Consider the following 25,981-nt stretch of genomic DNA (forward strand, 5'->3'; position numbering starts at 1 on the left):
GAGTTTATATCCTGAGACACACAAGTACCAGCTTCCTTGGGTGGTATATATCCTAACACGCAGATTCCTGCATCCATGTAGACTTAACTCCTCATACACACATGTACCTGTTGCGTTGTAGGTTTATCTCCTAATACACACAAGTACCCGCTGCGTAGTAGAATTTGTCTCCTAATATGCACTGATACCCGCTTGATGTAATCGTTGCCATGGTTACTCATTTCTCCTAAAATAAACAGGGGCATCTGCGGCTTTGTAGAGTTTATCGCCTGATACATTTAGAGACGTCAGCTGCCTAGTGTGGTTTTATCTCTTAACACTCGCATTTACCCTGTGTTCGGTAGGGGTATGTCCCCAAACACACTCAAAGGAAATTGCTGCCTTGTAGATTTTTTTCTCCTAACACAGACATGGGGAATGGTGCCTTTCTCCATAGAGAAACTGTTTTTGAAAGTTATACATTAAATATATAAGCACTCGGGCTGTATGGCCCGTGAGACACTAAAATGTCAGAATATCACAGCTTTACAATAAAATAAGAGAAAACAATCACATGGAAGTTATAACCACGTTGACGCACGCATGCACACAATAATGCTCTTCCTCACTCATACACTCTCCCATGCATACACGCAATCAATCATTTACACAGATTAGCAGTCGGATAATCACGCGCTCACATACACAATCACAAGCTTATTGTGGTTTCAGGGTGGTATATTCCTTATTACATATTCATTAATTTATTACTTAGTTCCCACCAGGTGTGTACTTTGTCATCTGACATATACAGGGGTAACCGCTGCTTTGTAGCGTTTCATCTCCAGACATATGTAACTGCTGACCAGCTGCCTTGCAGAGCTTATTGCCTTCCTAAGGGAAAATACTACATTTAATACTTACGGAAAATAATTTTTTGTTACAGATATGCTCAATATATGAGCATGTACAAATATGTTGAACATAACACTTGTACGATCATTGAATGAACTTAGTTTGTGTTCGATTTTATTTATAAATTAAAAAATTCGCAGCACAAAATATATCTGCATGCAAGATTCGTAATAATTATATTCATTTCACAAAGTCTGATAAAAAGCCCCAAAAATATATCTACACAGCATTGGTACCATAACTTCAATGTTATGACAGAAATTTGAGTCTACACTGGTACTGGTAGTGACGCAAAAAAACTTCTTCATTATCAATTATTATGCTACCATATATTAAATTATTTAATTGCAGTGTGAATGGCAGCATTATATGAAAGCACCGTCGTGCATATAACAGACTTATATACACGACATTGTTTTGTCGTGTATATAAGAGCATTATATACACGATGTCGTGTATATAGCCACAGCCTTCAAAACAAGCGCCACAGTCAGGAGATAAAACGCCCTCGCTGATTGGCCAATAGGATACACATATCCAATCATAAATCAGATTGTACAGATGGACCGGAAGTGGCGTGACGCAAACCACAAAATGGAGTATTCACGAGAAAGAAGCAGATGAGTTTCCAGAAATGCTAATTTCTGTATGACTGTCTCATTTTAAGTAATAGACGTAGAACGAAATATGTAGATATGACAATGACAGAACCCACTAGCCATTCCTCCGACACTAAAACCGAAAATGGTCAGCTGAAAGAATTTGTCAGTGCTCAGAAAGATGTCCCGACGTCGTCCTCCGGACAGGAAGTAAACAAAGTAGCTTACCAAAGTGGGGGAGGATCCCAGCCTTGCGAGGATGGGGGTCCCCTCATGCGAAATGACGATTCAGACTCGTCATCTGAAGAGAAAGCGTTTCAAGATTCCTCAGCCAAGTTTGAGAAACGCGGAGTTAAGTTTCACGAAGGAATCGTCGCAGGATACAAGGACGCTCCCGACCCATGGAAGGATGGTAAGAAGCTTTCAAGAAATCTCCTGTATGCATTGTCAGGCCATACCTGTTTTTACATACCAAGGTGTTCTTGTCAACAGCTGACAATAGTCTGTTAATGAAGCACCCTAGTGTTTTAGTCACATAGTTCTGAGCATGTTCTCTGACATGTTGTGACATTTATCTGTCACGTGCCATGAGTGATAAAAAACACTATTTTCATAAAGTGTTTACTGTTTATGAATATTTTATGATGTTATTGTTCACACTATGTTGTATCAGTCCTTAACATGTGTCAGCTTTTTAACGTGTTACAACACTGGCCCAGCTTTTCCAGAGAATTTTGTAGTAAGTCGCCTGTACAGTAGCCTTGGCATGGTATGCGGAATTAACAAGGCACATGAGAATCAACAATTATAGAAATCTTCATCAATATAAAATGTTCATAGAGACATACATTTCAGCATTTGACACATCTCTAGGCTTAGTAGCGGGATGAAGCCATCATCCACACAACAGTATCAAACTCAAAGTCGACTGCGCAAGGACATCAATGTTTGTGAATTTGATAGCTGAAGTCCGGCCAAACAGTATCGTGAATAGTTTACGACAAAAGCCGATGCTGATGTAGGATTGAAGTTCATGTCTCACAATGCTGATAGGAAGGTTTTAGTCAGGAAATCTTCAGAATTTCTCTACTTTTGTCTTTTTTCATCAAAAGATGCATTTAAACAAGCAAAAGTTCCAGTAATCTTGAATGAAAATTTAAATGATATTCTACATGCCTAGGGAGACATTTACTAAATAAACACAAGCATATGTTTGTTATTCATCAATTAAAACCATTTCATTTGATCATAAAAAGTCATATTAATTGTTTTTACTTAGTAACTTTTCATGAAAATTTGTTATAAAGTTGTAAGGATTGTGTCTAACATTGGCTACCGAGGTTATTTTTCCCGAAGAACACCCCACCTTCTGGGGTCACGACCTTTTAGCATTACCATTTACCAATACAGATGTCTGGCAGATCAGTGATTTCAGGAATGAAAACTATTAAATTTCATCTTGATGTTTTTGCATTAGTGCAGAAAAGTAAAAATTCGTTTGCTGGAAAACTTTGAATAAAAACGTCTACTTTGAAGTTTGTGATTTCCGAAATATGACAGCAGGGAGAAGAAGTCGTTTTGTTTACAAACACGAAATCTTATGTCACAGTTTTATGTGTAGCAACCGCGTAAATCCAGAAGTGATAGGTGCACGAAAATAGATATCCACGAATTTACATTACGCCAGGATACTTTAATTGCTGTACATGGCCAAGTGAATTACAGCGATACTCTCAACTTCTCACCTTTTCCCTGTGCTATATTCTGACCTTTCACAGTTAAATTCAAGACACCCTTGAGACTGAGGTAAATTTAACATATTCTGTCATGAGAAGAGTGAATGTTATCCTGAACCTCATTGAAGCTGTATCATCATCGATAGCTGACAAGTTATGTTTATATGTGACAAGATGTTGTCAAAGTAATATTAATCACTATTGAAATTTGAGATTAGGGCTCTCTATTGGCAAATATATTGTATTGCAACATACTGTGATTATGGTACCCGTATTCCAATATGTATTGCGATATATTGGGAGCCTATATCAGTGAGTGTATGACAGTGGCTGAATGAGTGACATTGATTGTACATGCAGAGACGTCTCTATTTTCTATATACAAAGGCCATAAAAATGTAATTAATTTTTTTAATAACACTAATAACAGAAATTTTGAATTTAGATTTGATTTAGTTGTATTTTCTTTGTCATGAAATGTGTTGTATGTACAGTTTGCTGTTTCTCAGTAAATTACAAGGGACTATGTAATTATAAATGAAAGTCTCTAAATTTGAACTTAAACCATAAAGATAATCAGAAAACTCCATATATAGTTCATTATGAAATGTACCGATTCTGAGAAAAAACATTGCAATATGTATCATTTGAAATGTGTATTGTGACATACTGGTATACGCCTAATATTGCACAGTCCTGAGATATTCTTGCATAAGTTAACTGCAGCTCTAGTCATTATCAATTATAGCTGAAACTTGCTATAAGTAATGAGATATTTACTGAGATTATTGGTATTATTTGCCCTAAAGTTCTCAAAGCCCATAATAAGGTAGTGATCATAGCTCTCCAATGATTGTAGCTATATGGAAAAGAATGGGAGTGAAGATCAACTAGCACTATATATTAAAATTCATTATTTAACATGCACAGGAAGTTTCTGAATCTCAGTGTGTGCGCTTATTGTTATTTGTTTTTCACTTGTTCACAGTTTTAGAGTGCAGATGTTAATACCTGAAATTTGAATTATCATGGGTACTACTATATGAATTTGTTAAAAAAAGTGTTGTTATCAAATTACCAAAATATACATTATTGTATGTTAACAAGCAGCTGTTCGAACTTTTTAATATTCACCTTTAGTCCTTTTAATGCAAGTGATGTAGCATACAACATGATATTCTAAAATATTCTGTGACATAATTTGTGGCCATTGAAAATGATGTTACTAAATACCTGTTGTGTGATTTGGAAAAGGTATGAGTATTTTCTACAGTATAGCGAAAATAGCATACAGTTGGATTCTGTGACAGTTTGCAAAGTAACCATAATTAAATTAACCATTTTATGTCTGATAAAAGTTTAGGTCCATTCAGTATGATCATATAATACTGTATGAAAACACTTTTAGGTATTGTTGATAAGGGCCAATTTTAGGCTAGTCGATAAATATGTTCGACTTTGTTGAGGGATGACATCATTTCATAGGAGCTGTTATCTGTCACTTTTCACTATACGATATACAGAGATAAACTTTATTGATTCAAGGATTATATATGTATACGATAATGAATCATACAAAGAACCGGTATCCAGGGTATCAGCTGATTGGTCTGACAATATGCATACTGTGTTATGTTTTCTTTTCGATTCAAACAACCTACTGGATGAAAACTGTAGCTACATGTTGCCACTGACTGTTTTTAACACAGACCTGTGTCTGCTGAGTCATACAAACCAGTAAATCATTAAATGCAAAGATGCTTGTCATTTTTAGTTGTGCTATAAACCTGACAAATCTTTAGAAAATATGAGTGCGAGTTGTCTATGAATAGTTGAGTATTCTGATGATGTTGACATTCTCTTAACTCATAGTCATATAATATAGTGTAAGTTTGTCTGCTTCCTACAGAAAAAGGTTTAATTTTCATAGAAACCCTGGCAACACATGAGTAACATATGTCATTAGATATTTGTTATGGATACAAATGACATAGTATGATTCAGCCATTGTTTCACAGAGTTTTAGAATGATGTAAAGTAAAGAAAATTGTCAGTAGTGTACTTAAGGATGTAATATTTACATGTGTAACAGAAACTTTATAATAATTCTCCAGAAGTAGGCACAAAGTACATTACTGTTCATCCATCTGGATGCCTTATACATTTTTTCTGTATCCATTCTCTGAATTTGTGCATACTGGATACACATTTCTGCATAGTGTTACACCCTGTGTTTTGAACTGTTGCCTGTTAACCATTGTTTACAGTATGTTAGATGGACAGAAAACATATCCTTTTCAAATATATCACTTAAAATTGCTCAATATTTTTCATCAAATTTGTGAGGGTGGAAAACGTTGGTGACTACACAGTATTAAAGTGTCTTCTACCTGTCAGATCCCAAAATATCCTGATTGTAATCATATTTGGAGGTGATGCTGTAATACTAGTCAACAACTAAGTGACTTACTATCATCAGTCCTCTTTTTATGCATTCATTCATGTCATCCAATAACTTGAAAATCTATCAATGATTAGCCAATTTTGTCCAATTTGTTCATTTGTAGGCCAAGATCATTGTAAGTTTCACTCCAAACTTGCAATTGTATGTCATGTTATGACATCGCAGATCACCACATGTATTTCTTTACAGTTATGTTTCTGCCCATGATTTTGTTTCAGTTTATCATTAAAGTAATTTACAGTTAGATAATGTACAAAATTATGTTTCTTTCTAACTCTTACACCAAAAATTGAATCGTACGAATGATAAGAGTATTAATCTTGTGTTCTTCAAATAGGAAAATATGCTTGTTTAGGCACGTGAAGATTAGAGAATAACCCACAAGGCATGAATGTTTATATATATCTTCCACAGTGTCATTTCCTTCAAACATTTGTGGGGGTTTTTTTTGTCTTTTTTTTCGGCGGTGGTAGGGTTCATGAAAATTCTGCAAGGTGCGATTGAGGAAGGTATGTCAGTTGTGGGCAGTAACCAGTTCCACTTCCAGGCCCCCCTAAGTAATTGAAGGAATTACAGCAAATTTGAAGGAATTGCATCTCAAATGTAAACAAACGCAGCCCACTCGCGAAACAATTGCAGCGATATCGGTAATTTAGCGGTAATAACAGAAACACATCGGCCCTATCGGAAGCAGTGTCGGTAATACTGGAAACACGATCGGCCATCTTCGGAGATTTTTCGGTCGCGAGCGGAAACGCACGCAGCAAAACATGGCGTCGTTGGAACAAGCGCCCGTCTCGGTGAGATTTGTTTTTAGTTCCTACTATTACAATTTTATACTTATCCATCTTTGACCACCCGTGTTGAATGCGTTTAGGTATGAGGTGTTGTCGGGGCAATAACTTATGTTTTTAGGAAAAGATAGTCACTCTAGGAGAGTGTCACAAGTCATGCCCCTGCAGTTTGTTTACATCTGAACATCGAAGTCGTGCCGATGATCACGAACGTGCGCCAGATATAACATCATTTTTTAAAAAAAAATGTGTTTAAATTTGTCAGTTGCACTTCATAGCAAGACAAATTATGGCTCATAAACTTCTTCATGGCGCACGTTCATGATGTTCGTAATCATCGGCACGACTTCGATGTTCAGATGTAAACAATCTCCAGGGGCATGACTTGTGACACTCTTCTGCAGTGACAATCTTTTCCTAAAAACATAAGCTATTGCCCCGACAACACCTCATACCTAAACGCATTCAACACGGGTGGTCAAAGATGGATAAGTGTAAAAATGTAATAGTAGGAACTAAAAACAAATCTCACCGAGACGGGCGCTTGTTCCAACGACGCCATGTTTTGCTGCGTGAGTTTCCGCTCGCGACCGAAAAATCTCCGAAGATGGCCGATCGTGTTTCCAGTATTACCGACATTGCTTCCGATAGGGCCGATGTGTTTCTGTTATTACCGCTAAACTACCGATATCGCTGCAATTGTTTCGCGAGTGGGCTGCGTTTGTTTACATTTGAGATGCAATTCCTTCAAATTTGCTGTTATTCCTTCAATTACTTAGGGGGGCCTGACTTCTGATTTGCGCAACATGCTATGCACACTTGCAGACAACTATAGACAGGAGTCGAGTTTAAGAAATTCCTACCTCCACCTTTGAAGAGTTCAATCTTAGTTAAGATCGCGATCTTAAATTCATGCCAACTTCCATTCGTGCTAAGATCAGCCTTGTGCAAGCGGATTAGGGCAATTGCATGGTGATTGTACAGTTGATTATAGGGGTCTAAGATTGATTGTAACTAAGATTGCTCTGTGCAAGCGGGCCCGTGGTTTTACAAAATTTGGTCTTCAGACTAATGAGTAGTCTCCAATTTTGACTTTAACTGGCGTTGCCATTTCACTAATGCAGTTGTTGACTATATCAAATGCTTCTCATTTCTGATTGGTCCTGAATATTTTCATTGTGAGTCAAAGCTCTGGATAAGATTTAGCTCATGTGGGTGCTATACCCACTGTACTTTAGGTATTATGAATGTAGAGTGGGTATTTTCTGTTTCCCACTGCTTACTGCTTTCAGATATGTGGGTATTCTAGTGATTTTACTCATCTAATTATATATCATTGAGTAAGTTGACTAAGCAGTTATCATATGCACTGCCCTGTATCAAATATAGTGGAAATGATTCCATAAAAAATCACTCAACACTAGTCATATATTAACAGTACAACTCGATAGCAACCAATGTCTTTTTTAATGCAAGTAATTTGTATGAATTTATTCGGGAGGCATATGTTTTAATCTTATATTTTAACTGTATCTGACACTTATATGTGTAATAGGTACATAACAATTATTTTTCTATGCATAAATGGGAATTTTCTATGGCCTTTGGTGAGTTCTACTTCTAGCAGAACTGATGCAAACCAACTTTCAAAATGTTTGTGTTGGGGAGTGTTCATGCATGTGTGCACAGAAGCAAAATTGCTTGATTGTGTTAGCGAGTGAGTGAGTGAGAGTGATTGGTTGAGTGAGTGAGTGATTTGACTGAGCTCTGTAACAATCATATCCATATTGTACTTTATGCACATATTGTATAGTGTGTGGTGGTATGAACGCTTACTGATATTGGTTGTTGTTAGCCAAATGTTTGCCTGTGCCAGAGAAATCAATTACTTCCCAAATAGAACAAGTATGGCAGAGGGCAGTGAAAAATGGGAACTGGTGGAAAATACTCCCTCTCTCCTGGTTGTCTGGTTGCAATTTTCATCACATGCGAACAGTGGGTTACACTGATTTGTCGTTAGTACCCTTGAATCATGCTAAGGTCTCACACAGTTTTTTATTCCTACTTCCCATAAAAAAACAACAAAACAACAAAAAACATGCCAAAGAACATATGCACATAATTCAAAACTGAAACCATGTGTTGAGAGATGACAGGTTTCTATTTGTATGTATCAAGATATTACTGTGCCTAGAGTAAACATATTGTAGCATGTGATTTATCAGATTATATTTCTGTGTTCTAAAAGTCACTTAACATGCATACTTGGAATTGTTCATTGTGTCATGTGAGAAATTGTACATTTGTAAACCAAGACAGTGCTTCTTGTTTGGAAAGAAAGCATTGCATTGAAGCTTAGCACTTAAAGGTAGTTAATGCTACTCAGTCTCATTTGGATATTAATCAGATCTTGATACCAAGTTTATGAAATTGGTTTATCACATCGAAAATGCAAACAGTTATTGCACTATAAATGTATTATACATACATGCTCACCTTTGTCTCTAAATAGAATTTCAACAGAATTTGGACTTACATGTGTTCACTAGATCCACTGAAGACACTGAAAACAGTATCTAATAACAGGGTTTTACTCAAACTTTGTGAAAAGAGAGTCATGGTGACTCAGTATCTATTTTGTCGAGTCCTTTTCAATATTTGAGAGTGAAGAATATTTTAGAATAATATTTGTTTGTGGATATAAAAAAAGCAAGAGGTTTGCAAAGATTTTGTTGTTTTGTGTTGTATTTGTCATTTGTGTGTTAGTAAATAAATAGTATATTTTCACTGTTCAATTCAGTCATAAACTCCCACATACTGAACAAATGTCATGCTGTGATTTATTCACTGTATTATTCAGTTATCAACATGACTTGAAAGAAGTATCTAAATTAATGAAAAAACTCTCAAAAATTGATTGTTTTCTTATCAAATTGATTTTATTGAACAGAAATCTGAGGGTCACTCAGAATAATTATGTTAAGCTTGACTCACATGATAATATTTTTAGAGGCTTGAACAAAATTGTTGTGTCATATGCTGGAGTCATGCGTCATGTAAAACCCTGTAATAATTATGCAGCAATTAGCATTGATCAGCAAATCATTTTTTAACCTATTTTTAAACCAGTGATATTCAGAAAAGGAAAAAAAATGAAACTAAAGACTTATCTTTGTAATTACACCAAAATCATCAAATCATGACATTTCTTGAAGCAGTGTTGTTAAAATGTGATTCATATTGGACCTCACTATGAATATCACCTGTCTAGCCTTCATGTGAACTTTACATCAAGGAACATTAACGGTGATGTACGTGATGCTGAGTATGTCACAGATGGCCCTTTGCATGTATGCATGTTTGTATGTATGTATGTATATCTGAGACTAGTAAGCAGATGCTTGTCACACCATAGCTTACTCATTGCATCATGTAAATTCTTTTTTGAGGACAAAATTCTGTGTATAGCCATTTGTGGATATATTTTGACCCAGAATCTACAGTTAGTTTTTAGTTGGATGATGATCAATCCAGGATATTATTTCATAAATTATAAAATTTTTCCTTATCCTGGCTTATGCTCATTATGGTTGTTCTTTCTTCTATCTGAACATAGTGGGACACTTGAATCCCTTGATGTTCCCTTCATTAAAATGGATGTAAAATCATTACTCACCCACGAGTAGCCTCCCATGAGCCCGTGCATTTTGGCGCGCAAATCAGTCACAGCCTTTGACGACGGACATTAAGGCCCTGAGGTCCCAATGCGGCAAATATTCCTTTCAGTCTTTAAAGAACAAATAAACTCAATTTTTTTGTACTCTTTTTACCACTGCATATGAAAGACTTCTGGTTAGTCATAAATGGAACACCATTTTTTTTAAAAAAAAAAAACCCTTATGTTTAATTAATACCAAGCGCTTAAAAGTTGCTAAAAAGCCTCCTTCTTCTCTCTCACAAAATCACAGACAGGTTACGTAACTGTCGCTAGAGCCCTGCAGTGACGTCATAGAAGGAACAATTTTCAGTTAGCTGTATAGAAAATGTGTAGAAAGCTCATCGTTTTGCTGATTTCTCGACATCACCAAAGACATGCCGAATTGTTGTGTTGCTGTCATTTGCTCCTTGGGGTCGGGTGATGGTGTCACTATCCACAGATTTCCACCAGACCCAGTAGTTTGTGCTTAAATTGGTTGTTTGTGTGTGTGAAGCAAGCATTGTGGAAGCATGTGCTATGTACTAGCTGGGATGGTTTGCACCCAACCACGCTTCCAGGAGTTCAAGTTTCATCAAGTTTATAAAATCAAGACTGCTTACTACACATTGCTGACCAAAAGGATTTTACATGAATTTAACGCTATCATCCTCAGAAGCAAGGCTGTAGTCGAAGTGACAATATTATCATAAGTAATATAATATCGACCCCGGCCTTGCTTCCAAGAGTGAAATTGTTATGTTATAAGCAATGTCATGTAAAGTCCTAATATCCATCAGTGAAATACATATTTTACTACCAGTGAAAAGTACTTTTGATTTTGTAAGACTGTGAAAACAAACTTAAATAGCATTTATCCTCAGACAGGGCACCGCCGTTTTTGAAAATCGTGAACTCACGGACTAAAGTCTGTTAGAATTATTGAGATTATGGTTTGTTTTCATCAAGTTAGAAAATCAAAACTCCTTTTTACTAGTAGTTAAATATGTATCTGAATCATGACCAAAAGGAGTTTGCATGACACAACCTGTAACATAACAATTAACATAAGTGAGTTTGGGGTCGAAGTGAAAATACTGCGCCATAAATTTCCTCACTTGCTAAATTTAGTTGGTTTGTAAATATTCACTCACCAGTATGTAGACACTTGTCAATATACATCTTTATATTTGGTCTCATAATCCCAATTTCATTATAATCATACTTGTATGCATTTTGATTGAAGCTTAATAAAAAGAAGCGATCTGTGAATGTATAACAGGAATGTAATATCTAAACATTTTATAGTTTGCCTATATGAATCATAACTTGCACGCACGCCCTAGTGCATGTCGTCTGTATCATGACAACTTCACGACGAAAACAGTGATTCTGTTGAAAGCGATGACAACTTAATAAAAACACAATGCAAATATCAAAATAAAAACAAATGAAAGTTATAGCAGCAATGTCAGGCTATTACCTTGTTCAGGGAAAGTATCCATCAGTATCCACTGAAACAAGTGATATTTAATTCATCTGCAGATTTCCTAAGTGATGGGTCTTTTAACAGTTTAATATACGAAAACATGACGTGTCATTTCAGGTTTTTAACATTGCTGTATAGTCACATTGGTCACCCAAGATAGCACACCTGGCAACTAATTGCATAATGTACTCAAGTCAAGCTGTACAAGTGATGCAACATTTCCCCTGTCTGCCGAGCATCTGAGATCATTGAGCACCCTCAGTAGAACTGTCTCTGTGCTCTGTCTGGGCTGGCAGGCAGATTGGAACTAGTTGAATAGTCGATTCTGCATTTAGTGTAATGACAGTCTGATATTCACTGCTTTTTCAATCAACTTGGAAATGAAGTTTAAGTTGGAAACAGGTCGAAAGTATTTCAGTATGTTAGGGTCAAGATTATCCTTAAGCGACACAACATTTGTCATCCCCTTCATCACCACCACAGAGTTCAACGTAGAGCTTCAACCCAGTTATGGAAAAGGTGATGACCATGATGGAGCAATGCATCACGGAAGAAAAGGCCGTCAAAGCTGTAGTCTTCCACTCCAGTGTTAGTAACTCTGCATAGCAGTGCTACAATTATGTCGACGCAAAAGGACCAAGAATACATTAGTCACAAGGTCATGCAGGAAGATGCTACTTACAGACGATCAGAAGCTCACCTTCAGACTGATGCCCTACATGAAGACCTGCACAGAAACTAACACACAAGTGTACAGTCCAAGTCTGCATCACAATGCAGCAGAAGTTATCAGTCTACCTAGGAGGAAAACTCAACCACCTCCAGTCGCCAGAAACCTGGGTCTTCATCGCTGTCAGACTTGGAGGATCATCACAACTTAGCGCACAGGAATCATCATCGAGACTACTTATCACAGGATTTACCTGCATGAAGACATATGGACTCATCTAGAGATGATTATCAGGATCGCTCACCTGCACGCAGGCCTTCATGCACAGATACTTAGTTACAAGTATGAGGATGAAGGGGATGTCATTTCTCCATACACAGAAGTAACATCATGGATCGCTGATAGTTTGGACTTAAACATCACCTTCCAAGGAATCTAATGATGCACATATTTATAAGTTGATTAATGACGATTTTGACAAGGTCACCATTCCGCCAATTGAACCTGTCTGTAGGGTTCCGGAACATCTACACACAGCGTTTGATAAAGCACTGCACTGCATGGGACCGTTTACCAAGGCTCCTGATGTAGATGAAGACTACAAGCTTATATCAGAGTCCCGCAGCAGGTTTTATACGGTTGAAGATAAGAAGTTGGTGCAGATGGATACAACTACCCAATGTTCATTTGATGGACTTGCACAATCAAGATCCATCAACAAGGTCATGATTTCATGATTCCAGGATTCAAACTCCGAGGAGGATCAGATGATCTTATCTGCATTACTGACCCCAAAGAAAGACCAGATATTTATCTCAGAGCATTTGGCATCAATCTCTACTGGACTAACCCTTTTGAGGAGACAAGGTTTACTCTTGGCATGTACTATGTGTCTCAAGTTCTGCACAGAAGATACAAGGTAGAGTTAAGAGCCATCCAATACTGACAAGAGCACCAATTGTGTTCAACTATGCAACCGACACCTGGACGATGCCATTGCAGCTCTACTTGCAAAGAATGCCGCCAAGGAGCTTGACCAAGCTCACCTTACGCCAGGATTTTGATCATCAATTTTCCTAGTTCCCAAGAAAAACTCCAGAGAAAAGTTTCGTATACAATATGAAGAAATTCAACATGGAATATTTACTAAAGGCTGCCCAAGTTCAAGATGATACATCTTCCTCAGGTCTGACTGTTCAACAAACAGACACAGACATTTGTGTCACCAGCACTGGATGCACAAGCCTGGGCAACAGATACTCAAAGGCGCTGAGAAACTCTCAACCTATTTTTATCACATGACTTATCGATGCCAATACACTCCGGGGAATAAAATGGTTGAGAGTCCATGTGCACGTCTCAGAACAGAATAGCATGAGTTATCATACCCCTGTACATGTAGGCTTTATTTGTCCCTGAAGAAGGGATTGCATCTTTTTCGTGATACATACATCAATTGATGAAGTTGCTATAAAATAACTATATCTAAAGTCACTATGATGAAGATGTGATAAATAACTTTTTTAAGAGTTTTGACAGTTGTGGTCCCCCTAGATACAGAACAAAAGTTGAAAGTCTGCAAACCTACAGTGCCGTTTCAAGTTCCCATGGGGGGTTACAGGACGTAAAATGCATGACAACTAGAGAATCCAGGATGTGGCATGACCCACCACAGTTTCTGGCAAGCATAATAAGCTTGAGTCAGGATGAAGAAAAATATGTAATGTTCAGATTAAAAATGATATTTTATACTTACCCTGACTCATGAGATCAAACCTCCTGTCCTCCCCTCTCATGACACTCTGGATTTCTATGTAAATCCGGGTGCCGGGCAGGTATTCAGAGAGAGTGAAGAGCATGGCAGGTCATGTGACTGATTTGCACGCCAAAATGCAAGGCTCATGGGAGGCTACTCGTGGGTGAGTAATGATTTTACATCCGCTTTAATGAAGGAACTTTGAGGGATTCAAGTGTTCCTCTACGTTGGGATAAAAGGAGACAAGCATAATAAGGATAAGTATAAGATAAGAGTCTGGATTAGTATAAAATATTGATTTTAATCAGAAAATTACATTTTTGGTGACATGTTTTAGTACTCAGAATCTATTGTCAATGTCATAATATGGATTTGGTATAGGTTGGTGTTGGTTATTGAACATTTGGCAACAAGAGGAAAAAATTATCTACCTCTCACTATATTTCCACTGATTATTGATCTGAAATACTGCTTTTGTACTGCAGGTTATCTGAAATGAGAACTGATAAGTTTTTTACTAAATTCAATAAATGCAATGTTCAAATCCAATTTATATGCTTTTAGCATATCACAAGATCCTTCATTATCAAAGACAAATCTGGTATTGTCCTCAAAATTAATGCTAGTAAGTTGGGCTATTTTATTAAAGTTTTAATGCAAACATAGTAAACATATTTGTCTTCTTGAAGCAGCACAATCTACAAACTAAGATGTAATGTGTACACGAGATAGCATATTGTCTCTTGTACGTGAGACAGTGTGCTCCGCACTACGAACTGAAGCGGTTAAAGTACTGTAAAATTGTTGTCCTCCTGAGAGGGTACATAAGTCCCAAAATATTTCAAGTACATTAAAAATGTCCACCGCTTTTGACCGTTGCATATGTGTATTTTTAATGTTTAGCTCAATGTATCTACATTGTGAACAGCTGAAGGGATGGTGTAAATCCAACGAAGGCCCATGTAGGAAGCAAATCTGTTTTTCTCCATGGTCCCTAATATGGTGATCTATCTTCAGTTGTTGGCGATCTATAGCCCATTTTTATACTGTCTTGTCTGTATTTGAAGTCAAAGTTTAGAGATACATGCTAGTTATACTTCTAAATTACTTTGATTTTCTAGTTGGTTTTACTGTCCTTCGTTGACACTAATGACAGGTTTACATTTACATGTATTTATGGTGAATTTACAACATGTTATAGTCATGATATGGCTGAAATATTGCCGATGTGACTTTCACTCACTCACTCACTCACTCACTCACTCACTCACTAGATAAGTCTTTTAAAACTGAATATGGCTGTCAAAGCCTTGGCCCATTTCACATAACACTGCACATACTTCATTAATATGTTTTTTTCTTGGAAGGGACTAGTGGTAAAATGTTAATAGTATACTGGTCAGTGTCATAAAAAATCATAGGCTGCCATCTGAACCTGCATGCTTCAAGAGCTGCACACTGCAGCTCAACTTTTCAGGCCCTCGTGTGAAACAATTCAGCTTACTGTAGCATGAATCAGTACGTACATTTACTGCAGGCCATGAGGACCAACACAAGTTTGAAAATCAGGTCCGACACAGATCTACCAGCAACAGGCCAGTGGACAGGCACTTACATGAAACACTGATACTTATCCTCTGGACTAGAATTAAGTAATTTCTAATGTATGTTTCAGCACGAGGATGGACATGGCACGAGGTGATGATGGCTTACAGGCTGAGCTGTGAGAAACACAACACTAAGCCCCTCAGTAGGATAATACAACAAATTCAGGTAATGCCACACACTTTGGGGATCAACTACAATTCCATGTGTTACAGGATTATAATCAAAAGTCTTATACATACATATGTAATTCCGGATTATTCTACTGTGGAGTATTGCTAAAAGCAGTGAAAAACTAAATTCACTCCGTTACTCTGATTATTTGAACATCATCCTAACATACAGAGATGTGTCATGAGAAGATTCATGAGGTGCTTAAGATGTCATCAGTCAAGGTCAATTTTTTTTCATCAAAGAAAGTCTTACTTGACCCATGTACATGTGAAATTGTTTCTCTTTGTCCCTCTATCCAACACAGGGTGGTGGGGATAGCCTCGTGACCAAAGCAGTCGCTCGTCACACTGAAGACCTGGGTTTTCTCAGTTTTGCTATTTTTAGCATCAGTGGGATGTCCTGCATAATGTGTGGGAAATTTGTTATTGCATAATAAGGGGGAATTCCAGAGTTTTATTTCATTTGTTACCTTTGGTCTTCAAGCCTATGTCTATTGCTTGATAATAACCTCTAACGGAACCCAGGGATGGCGGTTGTTCCACAGACCAGTGGAAATCTGCGGATTTACATGCTTGGGATTTGTCTAAATCTGAGGAGATAAGATTTAGAGGGACAATATTTATCAGCATCAAGTACCTACATCAGTGTCTCTTCTGCTATCAAATATCAGAATTACGCGTCCCATAAATTTGATTATAAAATCAGTAAACAAAGCCTTGCTGCCACATTCAAAACTGCTTGCTAAGGTAATATATGACTGCATCACTTCAGTCAACACAGCCAATTAAGAACCTCCGTTTTAGACATACTTCAGTAAGTGCAAACGGCAGTGCGTATGATGAAAGTTGCTTTTATGAAAAAGTTGGTGAAAAGTTTGACCTGTGATCAAGGATCGTCAGTCAGTAATATCGATAAAGAAGTGAGGAATATATTCAGGTGGAAATGGCTTGAAGAAAGTAACTGTCAAAGTAAAAATCAGAAAAAAAACTTCAAAGAAATGTCCGACAAATTTGCGAACTTTGTAACACAGGGTTTTCTAATCATTCCACGAATCCACTGATTTAAATGCAAATAAATCGATCCTGGACCCTGCCCCCAGACCCCTAGCTGATTTTCCATGGAAATCACTTTCACCTGTTGCCATCCCTGTGAACCTGAAGTTGTTCAATTGTCAGTCTCAGAGTATCTGTTCTGACAGCTTCTCTGTATCATCAAGAACATTGATTCTATCCATTTAATACAAGTTGCAGCAATGATATTGATTTATTTACTGCCTAGTCATGTCATTTTGAGAATACAGCCTAAACAGTGTAACCATGGTTACGATACAATCACAATACATCTTATTTGCAGGGTCTTGTTGACAATGGAAAGAGACAAGAGTTATTCAGTTTAAAAGGTAAGTTTTTCGTTCAATATTTGAAGTGTTTGTGCATTAATATTTCAAAAGTATTTAACATGTCCAGAAAATAACTGAAATGTTTCCATTAGATTTTGTGCATGTTTATGAAGGGATACTGAATCTTAACCTTTTTGACAGGGGAGAAGCTGGATCACAAGCATTGTGAGAGCATCGAGGAAATCTTGCGGCGTATACAGTTCAATGTTATTGATCTCGAGGGCTGCCACCTGGAGGATGAGGTACACTTTCAACCCATTACAGTCTAAATAGGAGGGATCATCCTCTATAATCCAGGGAAATCTCTCTTTATGACTTCATGTGTCCTGAATGTTTTAGAGAAATGTCTCAGGGCAAAATGAGTTACCACTTAAACAGGAACCCAGTGAACACAGATCACTGACTGATTGTGAATGACTTTTTATGAAACACAATTCCATTTACTGAGGAAGTGTAATAACAAATATTTTTATTTCATATTCTACTAATCAACTTTCTGACTGAACTAATAACAGCTTTCAGACATGTTTATTTTCTGTTTTCCGTTTCTTGCTCATACTGATCAGTTAATTGTCTGGTCCAAACTCAGTTATTCAGAGGCCACATTCATGTGGCTGGACTATTGCTGATTGGGGAATTGAACTGGAAACAAAGAAAACAAAGTGACAATGCCTTTATCATGGTGGCCAGTAAGCTATTAAGTGTGGAATAAAATAAAACAACGGTTGAGATTAGGCAGTCAGTGTAGGATGTCAATCAGCAAAGCTTTCATTCCTTGTCACCATCTGGTCAACCAGCAATGGTTGTCAGAGGTGTTATTCTAACCAAGGCTTGCCTCACAGTTATGAGCTAGTGAGTGTATGTTGTTCACAGCCCTAAAGTCAGATTGCCCACTCCAAATGTGTTTCTCCTTACAAGTACAGGGAACCTGTTCTAAGTCGGGTCTCTGTTGGGTATGAGGAATCTTATACATACAGGTAGTTGGAATAACAAATGTTTTCTGTTTTCAGAGTGCTGTAGCTCTTTTTGACATGATTGAATTCTATGACTCGGCATGTCAGTTGAACATATCCTTCAACAAGAACATAGGACTACGCGGATGGCAGGCTTGTTCTAAGCTTATACGAAGGGTAGGATATTGATCTTTAAGTGGCATGATCTTTGTCAGCATTCTGAATGTCATGTCATATGTTTGAATCATAGCATAACACTTTTGTATCAAGGGGATAATAAAGGATGATCGAGAACTGAAACTGGTGTTGTATTTCTGATTCAGGTAGCTTAATTCTGAAACTCACAATGTTTCATTTTCCTTTTGCTACATACCCTGGTATCAAATGATATTTTCTATGTGAATATTTTCATGTAATTTACAAACAGAAAGCTTGCTTGGTTTTTAACACTCAAGAAATGTTCAGTGAACACAGTAATTATACTGAAATATTTATATTTATACATAATATCCACTGTTTTAAATTTATCATGACACTAAAGGGGACATGTTCTTGTCATAGAAGATGATAGAAGTTAAGGAGACCCTGGATTCTAAATCGGTTGAAGCACACCCTCACTCGATGGAATTCCTTAACAATGTCTGTTTGTTTCAGACCCCTCATCTTGTTCATCTAGACATGAGGAACTGTGACCTGAATGAACGCTCCATCCCAATCATTGGCCGTGCCCTGAAGCTGGGCAGTACTCTCACTGTCCTACACTTGGAGAACATCTCCCTGTCTGGCCGAGCTCTCATCATACTTGGTAGGTTGTCAATCATAGTGCCACCACTACATGCATTTTCATTACTGCCTTGGAGGTGAATGAAATTGGTGCTTCATCATACTTGGTAGGTTGTCAGTCAAAGTGCCACCACTACATGCATCTACATTACTGCCTTGGATGGTGGATGAAATTGGCCCTTCATCATACTTGGTAGGTTGTCAGTCAAAGTGACACCACTACATGCATCTACATTACTGCCTTGGATGGTGGATGAAATTGGCCCTTCATCATACTTGGTAGGTTGTCAGTCATAGCGCCACCACTACATTCATCTACATTACTGCCTTGGATGGTGGATGATATTGGTCCTTCATCATACTTGGTAGGTTGTCAGTCAAAGTGCCACCACTACATTCATCTACATTACTGCCTTGGAGGGTGAATGAAATTGGTGCTTCATCATACTTGGTAGGTTGTCAGTCATAGTGCCACCACTACATTCATCTACATTACTGCCTTGGATGGTGGATGATATTGGCCCTTCATCATACTTGGTAGGTTGTCAGTCATAGCGCCACCACTACATTCATCTACATTACTGCCTTGGAGGGTGAATGAAATTGGTCCTTCATCATACTTGGTAGTTTGTCAGTCATAGTGCCACCACTACATGCATCTACATTACTGCCTTGGAGGGTGAATGAAATTGGTGCTTCATCATACTTGGTAGTTTGTCAGTCAAAGTGCCACCACTACATTCATCTACATTACTGCCTTGGATGGTGGATGATATTGGTCCTTCATCATACTTGGTAGGTTGTCAGTCATAGTGCCACCACTACATTCATCTACATTACTGCCTTGGAGGGTGAATGAAATTGGCCCTTCATCATACTTGGTAGGTTGTCAGTCATAGTGCCACCACTACATTCATCTACATTACTGCCTTGGATGGTGGATGAAATTGGCCCTTCATCATACTTGGTAGGTTGTCAATCATAGTGCCACCACTACATTCATCTACATTACTGCCTTGGAGGTGAATGATATTGGTCCTTCATCATACTTGGTAGGTTGTCAGTCATAGTGCCACCACTACATTCATCTACATTACTGCCTTGGATGGTGAATGAAATTGGTGCTTCATCATACTTGGTAGTTTGTCAGTCAAAGTGCCACCACTACATTCATCTACATTACTGCCTTGGAGGTGAATGATATTGGTCCTTCATCATACTTGGTAGGTTGTCAGTCATAGTGCCACCACTACATTCATCTACATTACTGCCTTGGATGGTGGATGATATTGGTCCTTCATCATACTTGGTAGGTTGTCAGTCAAAGTGCCACCACTACATTCATCTACATTACTGCCTTGGATGGTGGATGATATTGGACCTTCATCATGTTCACTGCAATGTTTTGAATCCAAAAAGGGCTTAAGAATTGTTGAAAAACATTTCATACTACTCATAAGAAGTTAAAGACCATCCAAATCCTTCGTATTACTATATTTGACATATACTGAACAGAAAAAGAAATGCAAGGTTTGAAAAAATGACATCTACTAAAAGTAAGTGTTCAGGTTTATGTCCTCTATTCAAAGACTTGGCAAAAAGCCAGAGTTGCATTTCTTTTGCTGCCCAGTATAGGTAATCTGTCATAAGTAATAACAGAATCTGATTAACTATGGTAGTATTAAAGAATCTTGTGTTTTTTTAGTTTCCTCAGGTGTATTATGAGTTGAAATATATTGAGATTAATCATTTCCTCTCTCACCCACTGGAGCTAAAGTTTTATCTGTGTATGTAAGGGTTTGTTCCATATCGTCAGCAGTATAAGCTTCAGGACCAAATTACTCTGCTCTGAATTAAGAGGAATTTCATGCCCAATGCATTAGCCAAATCCCAGGCTGAATTCAATAACAAACTATTGAATAAACATGTTGAATGTGGATTTGTCATTCATTGTATTCATTGACTATTCTTGCACAGTTTGGTCCAGCATAGCACATTTGCACTAACAAATGGTTTGAAGTACACACACAGACACACAGACACACAGACGCACACGCTCGCACACGCTCGCACACGCACATACACACATACACACATACACAAATTATGTTCATTATAACAAGAAACATCCTGGATGAGTATTTTGCAGGCGCCCAAAATAACATGATTTCTGATTCAGTTCCCTTTTTTTAACTTCTGTCAAATGTTCATATGTCTCAGGTTAACAATTGCCCTGTCTTTGGGTGTGTTTATGATGACTCATAACTGAAAATACGGTCAGCTGTTACATTATTATGTAATGAGAACCGACCTGGGAGATTTCTCATGCCGACTGTAATAGTTGTGCCTTTATTTACAGACTGTTTACACATCACAGTTTAATTATTACAAACAGACATTTCATAGTTTTGCAGGTTGGGATTGATATGGTTGATTTTTTTTATCCAGTAAATGAATGATATATTTCTGGTAGGGTTGATGTACAAAGTCTGATTTCATCTGCTTAAGCTTGACAACTAAAACTTACATCTCCTTTGACTCGATTTTGTAACGTCTGAATCAAAATGTTGTAGTTGCCGCTCTGAAGATGAATGAGACATTGTTGGAACTGTTTCTGGCTGACAACAAGCTAATGCCGAGTGACGGAATACAGCTGGGCAACCTTCTCAAGTACAATCACAAACTAGAACTGCTTGATCTCCGCAACAACCACCTTCAGGTCACTTCATTTCTCACTTCTTAAAACTCGATCATCAATTACATATGCCTTACAGAATAGCTATTTTGAGTGTTATTTACAACAGTCCTGTGAAGTGTAGACCAGATTATGGTTTGTGTAGGTCAGTTATACATGAGACTTGGCCTCCATCATCAGCTACATGAATCTTGTCTCTGTTGCAGGATGTAGGAACCAGTCATCTGTGTGATGGTCTGTATGAACAGAACCTGGACACAGGGCTGAAGACACTGGTGCTGTGGAACAACCAGATCACTTATCAAGCAATGGCCTCTGTTGCTAAGGCACTGGTATGTTAAAGCAGGCTCATGTTTTTAGTTGGTATGAAACCATACTGTTATTAATATTTGCTTGGAAGTTTCAGCTTGAGCTTCCGATTCAGCAGGTCAGTGGGGTAACTTAATTGTTAAAGTATCCGCTTATCAAACTAAACTCCCAGGTTTAAATCTCTACATGGGTACAATGTGTTAAGCCCATTTCTAGTGTCCCTTGCAGTGATATTGCTGGAATATTGCTAAAAGCGGAGTAAAACCATACTATCTGCTGTGATTCAGCACAACAAAGATATTCAGATCTTTAAGATGTCACTTAGCTACAACATTTTACACTGCCTACCATTAAAAAAACCAAGCGTAGCACAAAAAAAAGTTGGGTTTTTTCTTTATCGAAAATCTGTCTGATATTTGCAAATTCTTCTAACAGAAATCAGCAGAGTGTTTGGAAACACTGAACTTGGGGCACAACAATGTCACCAATGAAGGGATGCACATCGTCAAGGATGGGTTGCTGAAGAGCAAAGCTCTGTTGCGACTGGGACTGCAGGGAACGAAGGTCTCATGTGAAGGTCAGTGTTGGAGGTTTGAAGTGGAGATGGGTGGTGATTGGGTTGGGATGGGTGTGTTTGGTGGTGATCATTTGATAGGATACGGAATGACCTATAAGATACTATAGTATTAGTTTACCTTCCCAAGTGCCACTACACTGGTGTCTCAGTGTTCCAGTTGTCATACCGATGATATGTGATGAGAAGGCACTGATGTCATCGTCTATACCATTTTGTTTAATGTTATCATTAGTACCATGTCTTGACTTCAGCTGTAATGTTGAATATGTTCATGTGTACACAAATGTTGTGAAGTTTTGAGTATATTAATTGTTCATTGCCTTCACGATCAACACATACAAATCCAAGCCTAGCATATTTTCTTAGGTGTATCTATCTGTCTGTGTGTCTTTCTGAGTGTCTGTCTGTCTGTCTGCTGTTGAGGCATCTTTTTACATTGTTAGGAAATATTATGATGTTGAAATTTGTGCATCTATCTCTTTTGTTGTTATATCACCATATTTTTCTCAACAGGAGCGGTAGCCTTAGCTGAGTTTGTGGCAGACAGCCCTCGACTTGTTCGTCTAGACCTGCGAGAAAATGACATCAAGACAGCTGGACTTATGGCCCTGTCTCTGGCCATGAGAGTGAATGACACGGTTGTCAGACTTGACTTGGATAGAGACACAAAGAAAGAATCTGTAAGTCCTTGTTCATGTACATTCTGAAATAGTCTTACCAACTGGAATACTTTTAATTTGCTTTGAAGAATAAATGCCATTGTTTCCAGATACACTGTACATTAGCATTGTATGTCTGTTTTTGTGGAATGGAAGAGATAATATGGCAATATAGTTTGAGAAAGTCCTAGAAAAATTCTCAGTCTGATAGAATTTGTAGTAAGGACATAATTACTCATCTTTTTTGTACAGGGGATGAAAGACTACGCAGAGCAGCAGCGCCGCTTACACCAAGAGATTTTGGTGTACTGCGAGCGTAACCAGAAACAAACTGCGGAGAGGGAAGAACGTCAGAAACAGGAGAAAGTGGAACATGCTCGGCAAGAAGCTGCACGTCAAGAGGTAGTGAATGTAGTGAGAGCTGCACAAGAGGCTCTTCAGACAGACATGGATTACATTCCCTCAGCTGAAAAGATCCAGAGACCAAAACTTCTCTTCTCTAACATTCTGGCCCCTCAGCGGTCTCTGGAATCGCCAGGTGACTTCCATGAGGACAACATTCCAGTCACCTCCCCACCTGCGTCGTCCCAGAACCTTTCTCTGTGTCTCCCTGCCACAACAACATCACAACAGTTGCTGTCTACTCCACCAGCAGACATGCTGTTGAGTCCTCAGTACATACCCAAACTAATAACAGCCAAGAAGATTTTTTCTGTGAACAGAGTGACAGAGAGCCTGCCTTCTCCAACCCTGGTTGCTGGTCAACCAAGTGAAGCCAGTTCCTCTCTCAACCTCCTCGCAGCTAGTCAGGTCCCTGGGGCAGTGCTCTCCCCTGCCATCAGCCCCACCACACTGTGTCAGGATCTCGCCACAGAAACTGTCAAGGAATATATAGAACAGATTGTATCCGAGGCTGCAGAGAGTGGTACAAGACCTGTGCCAGATGACAAGACAAGTGTAGACTCTGAACAGACTGCAAACACTTCCTCAGGCGATGGACAAAAGGAAGAGGGTAAGGCTGTCGGGAAGGACAGTGTTTCAGAACAAAACGAAGGTAGTGAAGCAGATAGTAGTGCTACAGAGGACATGCAAAATATTGAAGCTGCCTCCGCAGATGGAGTGGTTGTGCGTGATGAGGAACCAAGTCAGTGTGATAAATCAAAGGATGAAACTCAACCAGAATGTGCAACTGAAGGACATAGTGCTCTGACACAAATTAACAGTCAGAACACTAAAGAAACATGTGTGAAACCAGATCCTTCCAACCAGACTGAGACTGAGCAGTGGCAAACCGTGGACTCATCTGACTTGCAACAGTCCGGACAGTCCACTATCACCACAGGGGAGACAGAGAAGCCAGATTTCTACACCAACCTTTCTTTAAATGGACTTGCTCGTGAGCTGGCCAGTGCCTTGGACACTGTTGATGAACAGACAGATAAGGAAGTAGCTGCCACTACAAGTAAGTAACTCATTATTCACTAGCATGCCAATAATCAGTATTGGAGAATAACAACAAATAGTGTTTCAAGTCCTGCACTAAAATATTAATATTCTCACCTTTATATAGAATTTTCTGTAACATGACCCAGCATGGCCCTAACATTATCGATATTATCATTGAATATGATCAGAATTATATCATCATTATCAGTGTTCAAAGTTATGAAGGCTCCTTTCATAATTCTAATGACATTGTGTAATATCAGGGGTTCAAAAATCCCATGGCCCAACGCCCGGGACAAGTCAGTTTTCATTTCAGGCAGTGGTATCTTCCTTGTCCATTGGCTACTAGATAATCTCTGCCAATGCTTTCAAACGGCAAATAAACGTGATAAACTTCAATTTAATTTCATATCTGCTCTGTAGCTGTTAAATTTATTTATAATCAAGTAGAGTCCTCCTTCGTTGCTGTTTATCACTTCTCGATTGATAGTCCTGTAAACATTAACATCAAATTCCATGTTGAGTTATGCTTTCATAATTACATCATCATGATTATTTCATAAAAACCAGGGCAAGAGGAAACTTAGCAAGGACAAGTTACTTTCTTAAAGTCCCTTGTCCTGTGGCAAGTGGCTTTTAAAATAACTTTTGAACCCCTGAATATTAGGGTTGTTCTTCACAATGAACATGCATAAACAAACCTATGAATACCACTTCAACAACCATTCCAAGTCTTGCTAGTACCTGTGCCACACACATTTCAGCATGATAATAACTCATAAAGTCAACAATATGTATTGATAGTTATAGGTATACAGGTGTTCTACTGTTTGTACCATAAGTCATAAATGTTTCACAGTATCCTATTTTCTTTTTTTTTAGCAATGTATTGATGTCTGGTTGTGTCATGTCTGAGTTCAGTGAAACTCACTAGAACATGTTTTAACAGATTATAACAATGGTATTTTGGAATGGCATTGGAAGTGATACATGTAAGAAGAGGGGTCAGGGATGGAAATATCACATTGCCCAACATACTAGTGTATATCTCTTTGTTTCGGTGTCCATTTGACTTTCCAATGTAAAATATGTTGCTTATTTTAAAAATAAACAAGAAAATCAGTCGGTATAGTGGAAAAATAGTCAGGGCAAGTGAATTCACACATGTCACTGTACCGGAGTAGACTAGCTGCTTTAAAGCTATTTCCACCCATAGGGTAGTTGTTAGAATATTTGGACGTCAGCCTCTGTGCTGTGAGGAGCACACTGTTAAGAATGTAAGAAT

At 38.1% G+C, this 25,981-nt stretch overlaps 1 protein-coding gene across 2 annotated transcripts in view; it reads left to right on the top strand.

Moving 5' to 3' along the window:
* Nucleotides 1–1,501: 1,501 nt before the first annotated feature.
* The window catches only part of LOC137295414 (protein phosphatase 1 regulatory subunit 37-like), a 30,698-nt gene continuing 6,218 nt past the window's right edge, over nt 1,502–25,981 (top strand). For both annotated transcript variants that reach the window (XM_067826774.1, XM_067826775.1), the window contains exons 1-11: nt 1,502–1,905; nt 15,772–15,869; nt 17,229–17,274; nt 17,416–17,516; nt 18,285–18,404; nt 18,882–19,032; nt 21,584–21,729; nt 21,912–22,037; nt 22,450–22,591; nt 23,105–23,271; nt 23,503–24,712. In XM_067826774.1, coding sequence (XP_067682875.1) covers nt 1,590–1,905; nt 15,772–15,869; nt 17,229–17,274; nt 17,416–17,516; nt 18,285–18,404; nt 18,882–19,032; nt 21,584–21,729; nt 21,912–22,037; nt 22,450–22,591; nt 23,105–23,271; nt 23,503–24,712 — 2,623 coding nt within the window. In that variant the 5' untranslated portion in view covers nt 1,502–1,589. The remainder of the gene's footprint in view (nt 1,906–15,771; nt 15,870–17,228; nt 17,275–17,415; nt 17,517–18,284; nt 18,405–18,881; nt 19,033–21,583; nt 21,730–21,911; nt 22,038–22,449; nt 22,592–23,104; nt 23,272–23,502; nt 24,713–25,981) is intronic.

The sequence above is a fragment of the Haliotis asinina genome, chromosome 8 (genome assembly GCF_037392515.1).
Source record: "Haliotis asinina isolate JCU_RB_2024 chromosome 8, JCU_Hal_asi_v2, whole genome shotgun sequence".
Classification (NCBI taxonomy): Eukaryota; Metazoa; Mollusca; class Gastropoda; order Lepetellida; family Haliotidae; genus Haliotis; species Haliotis asinina.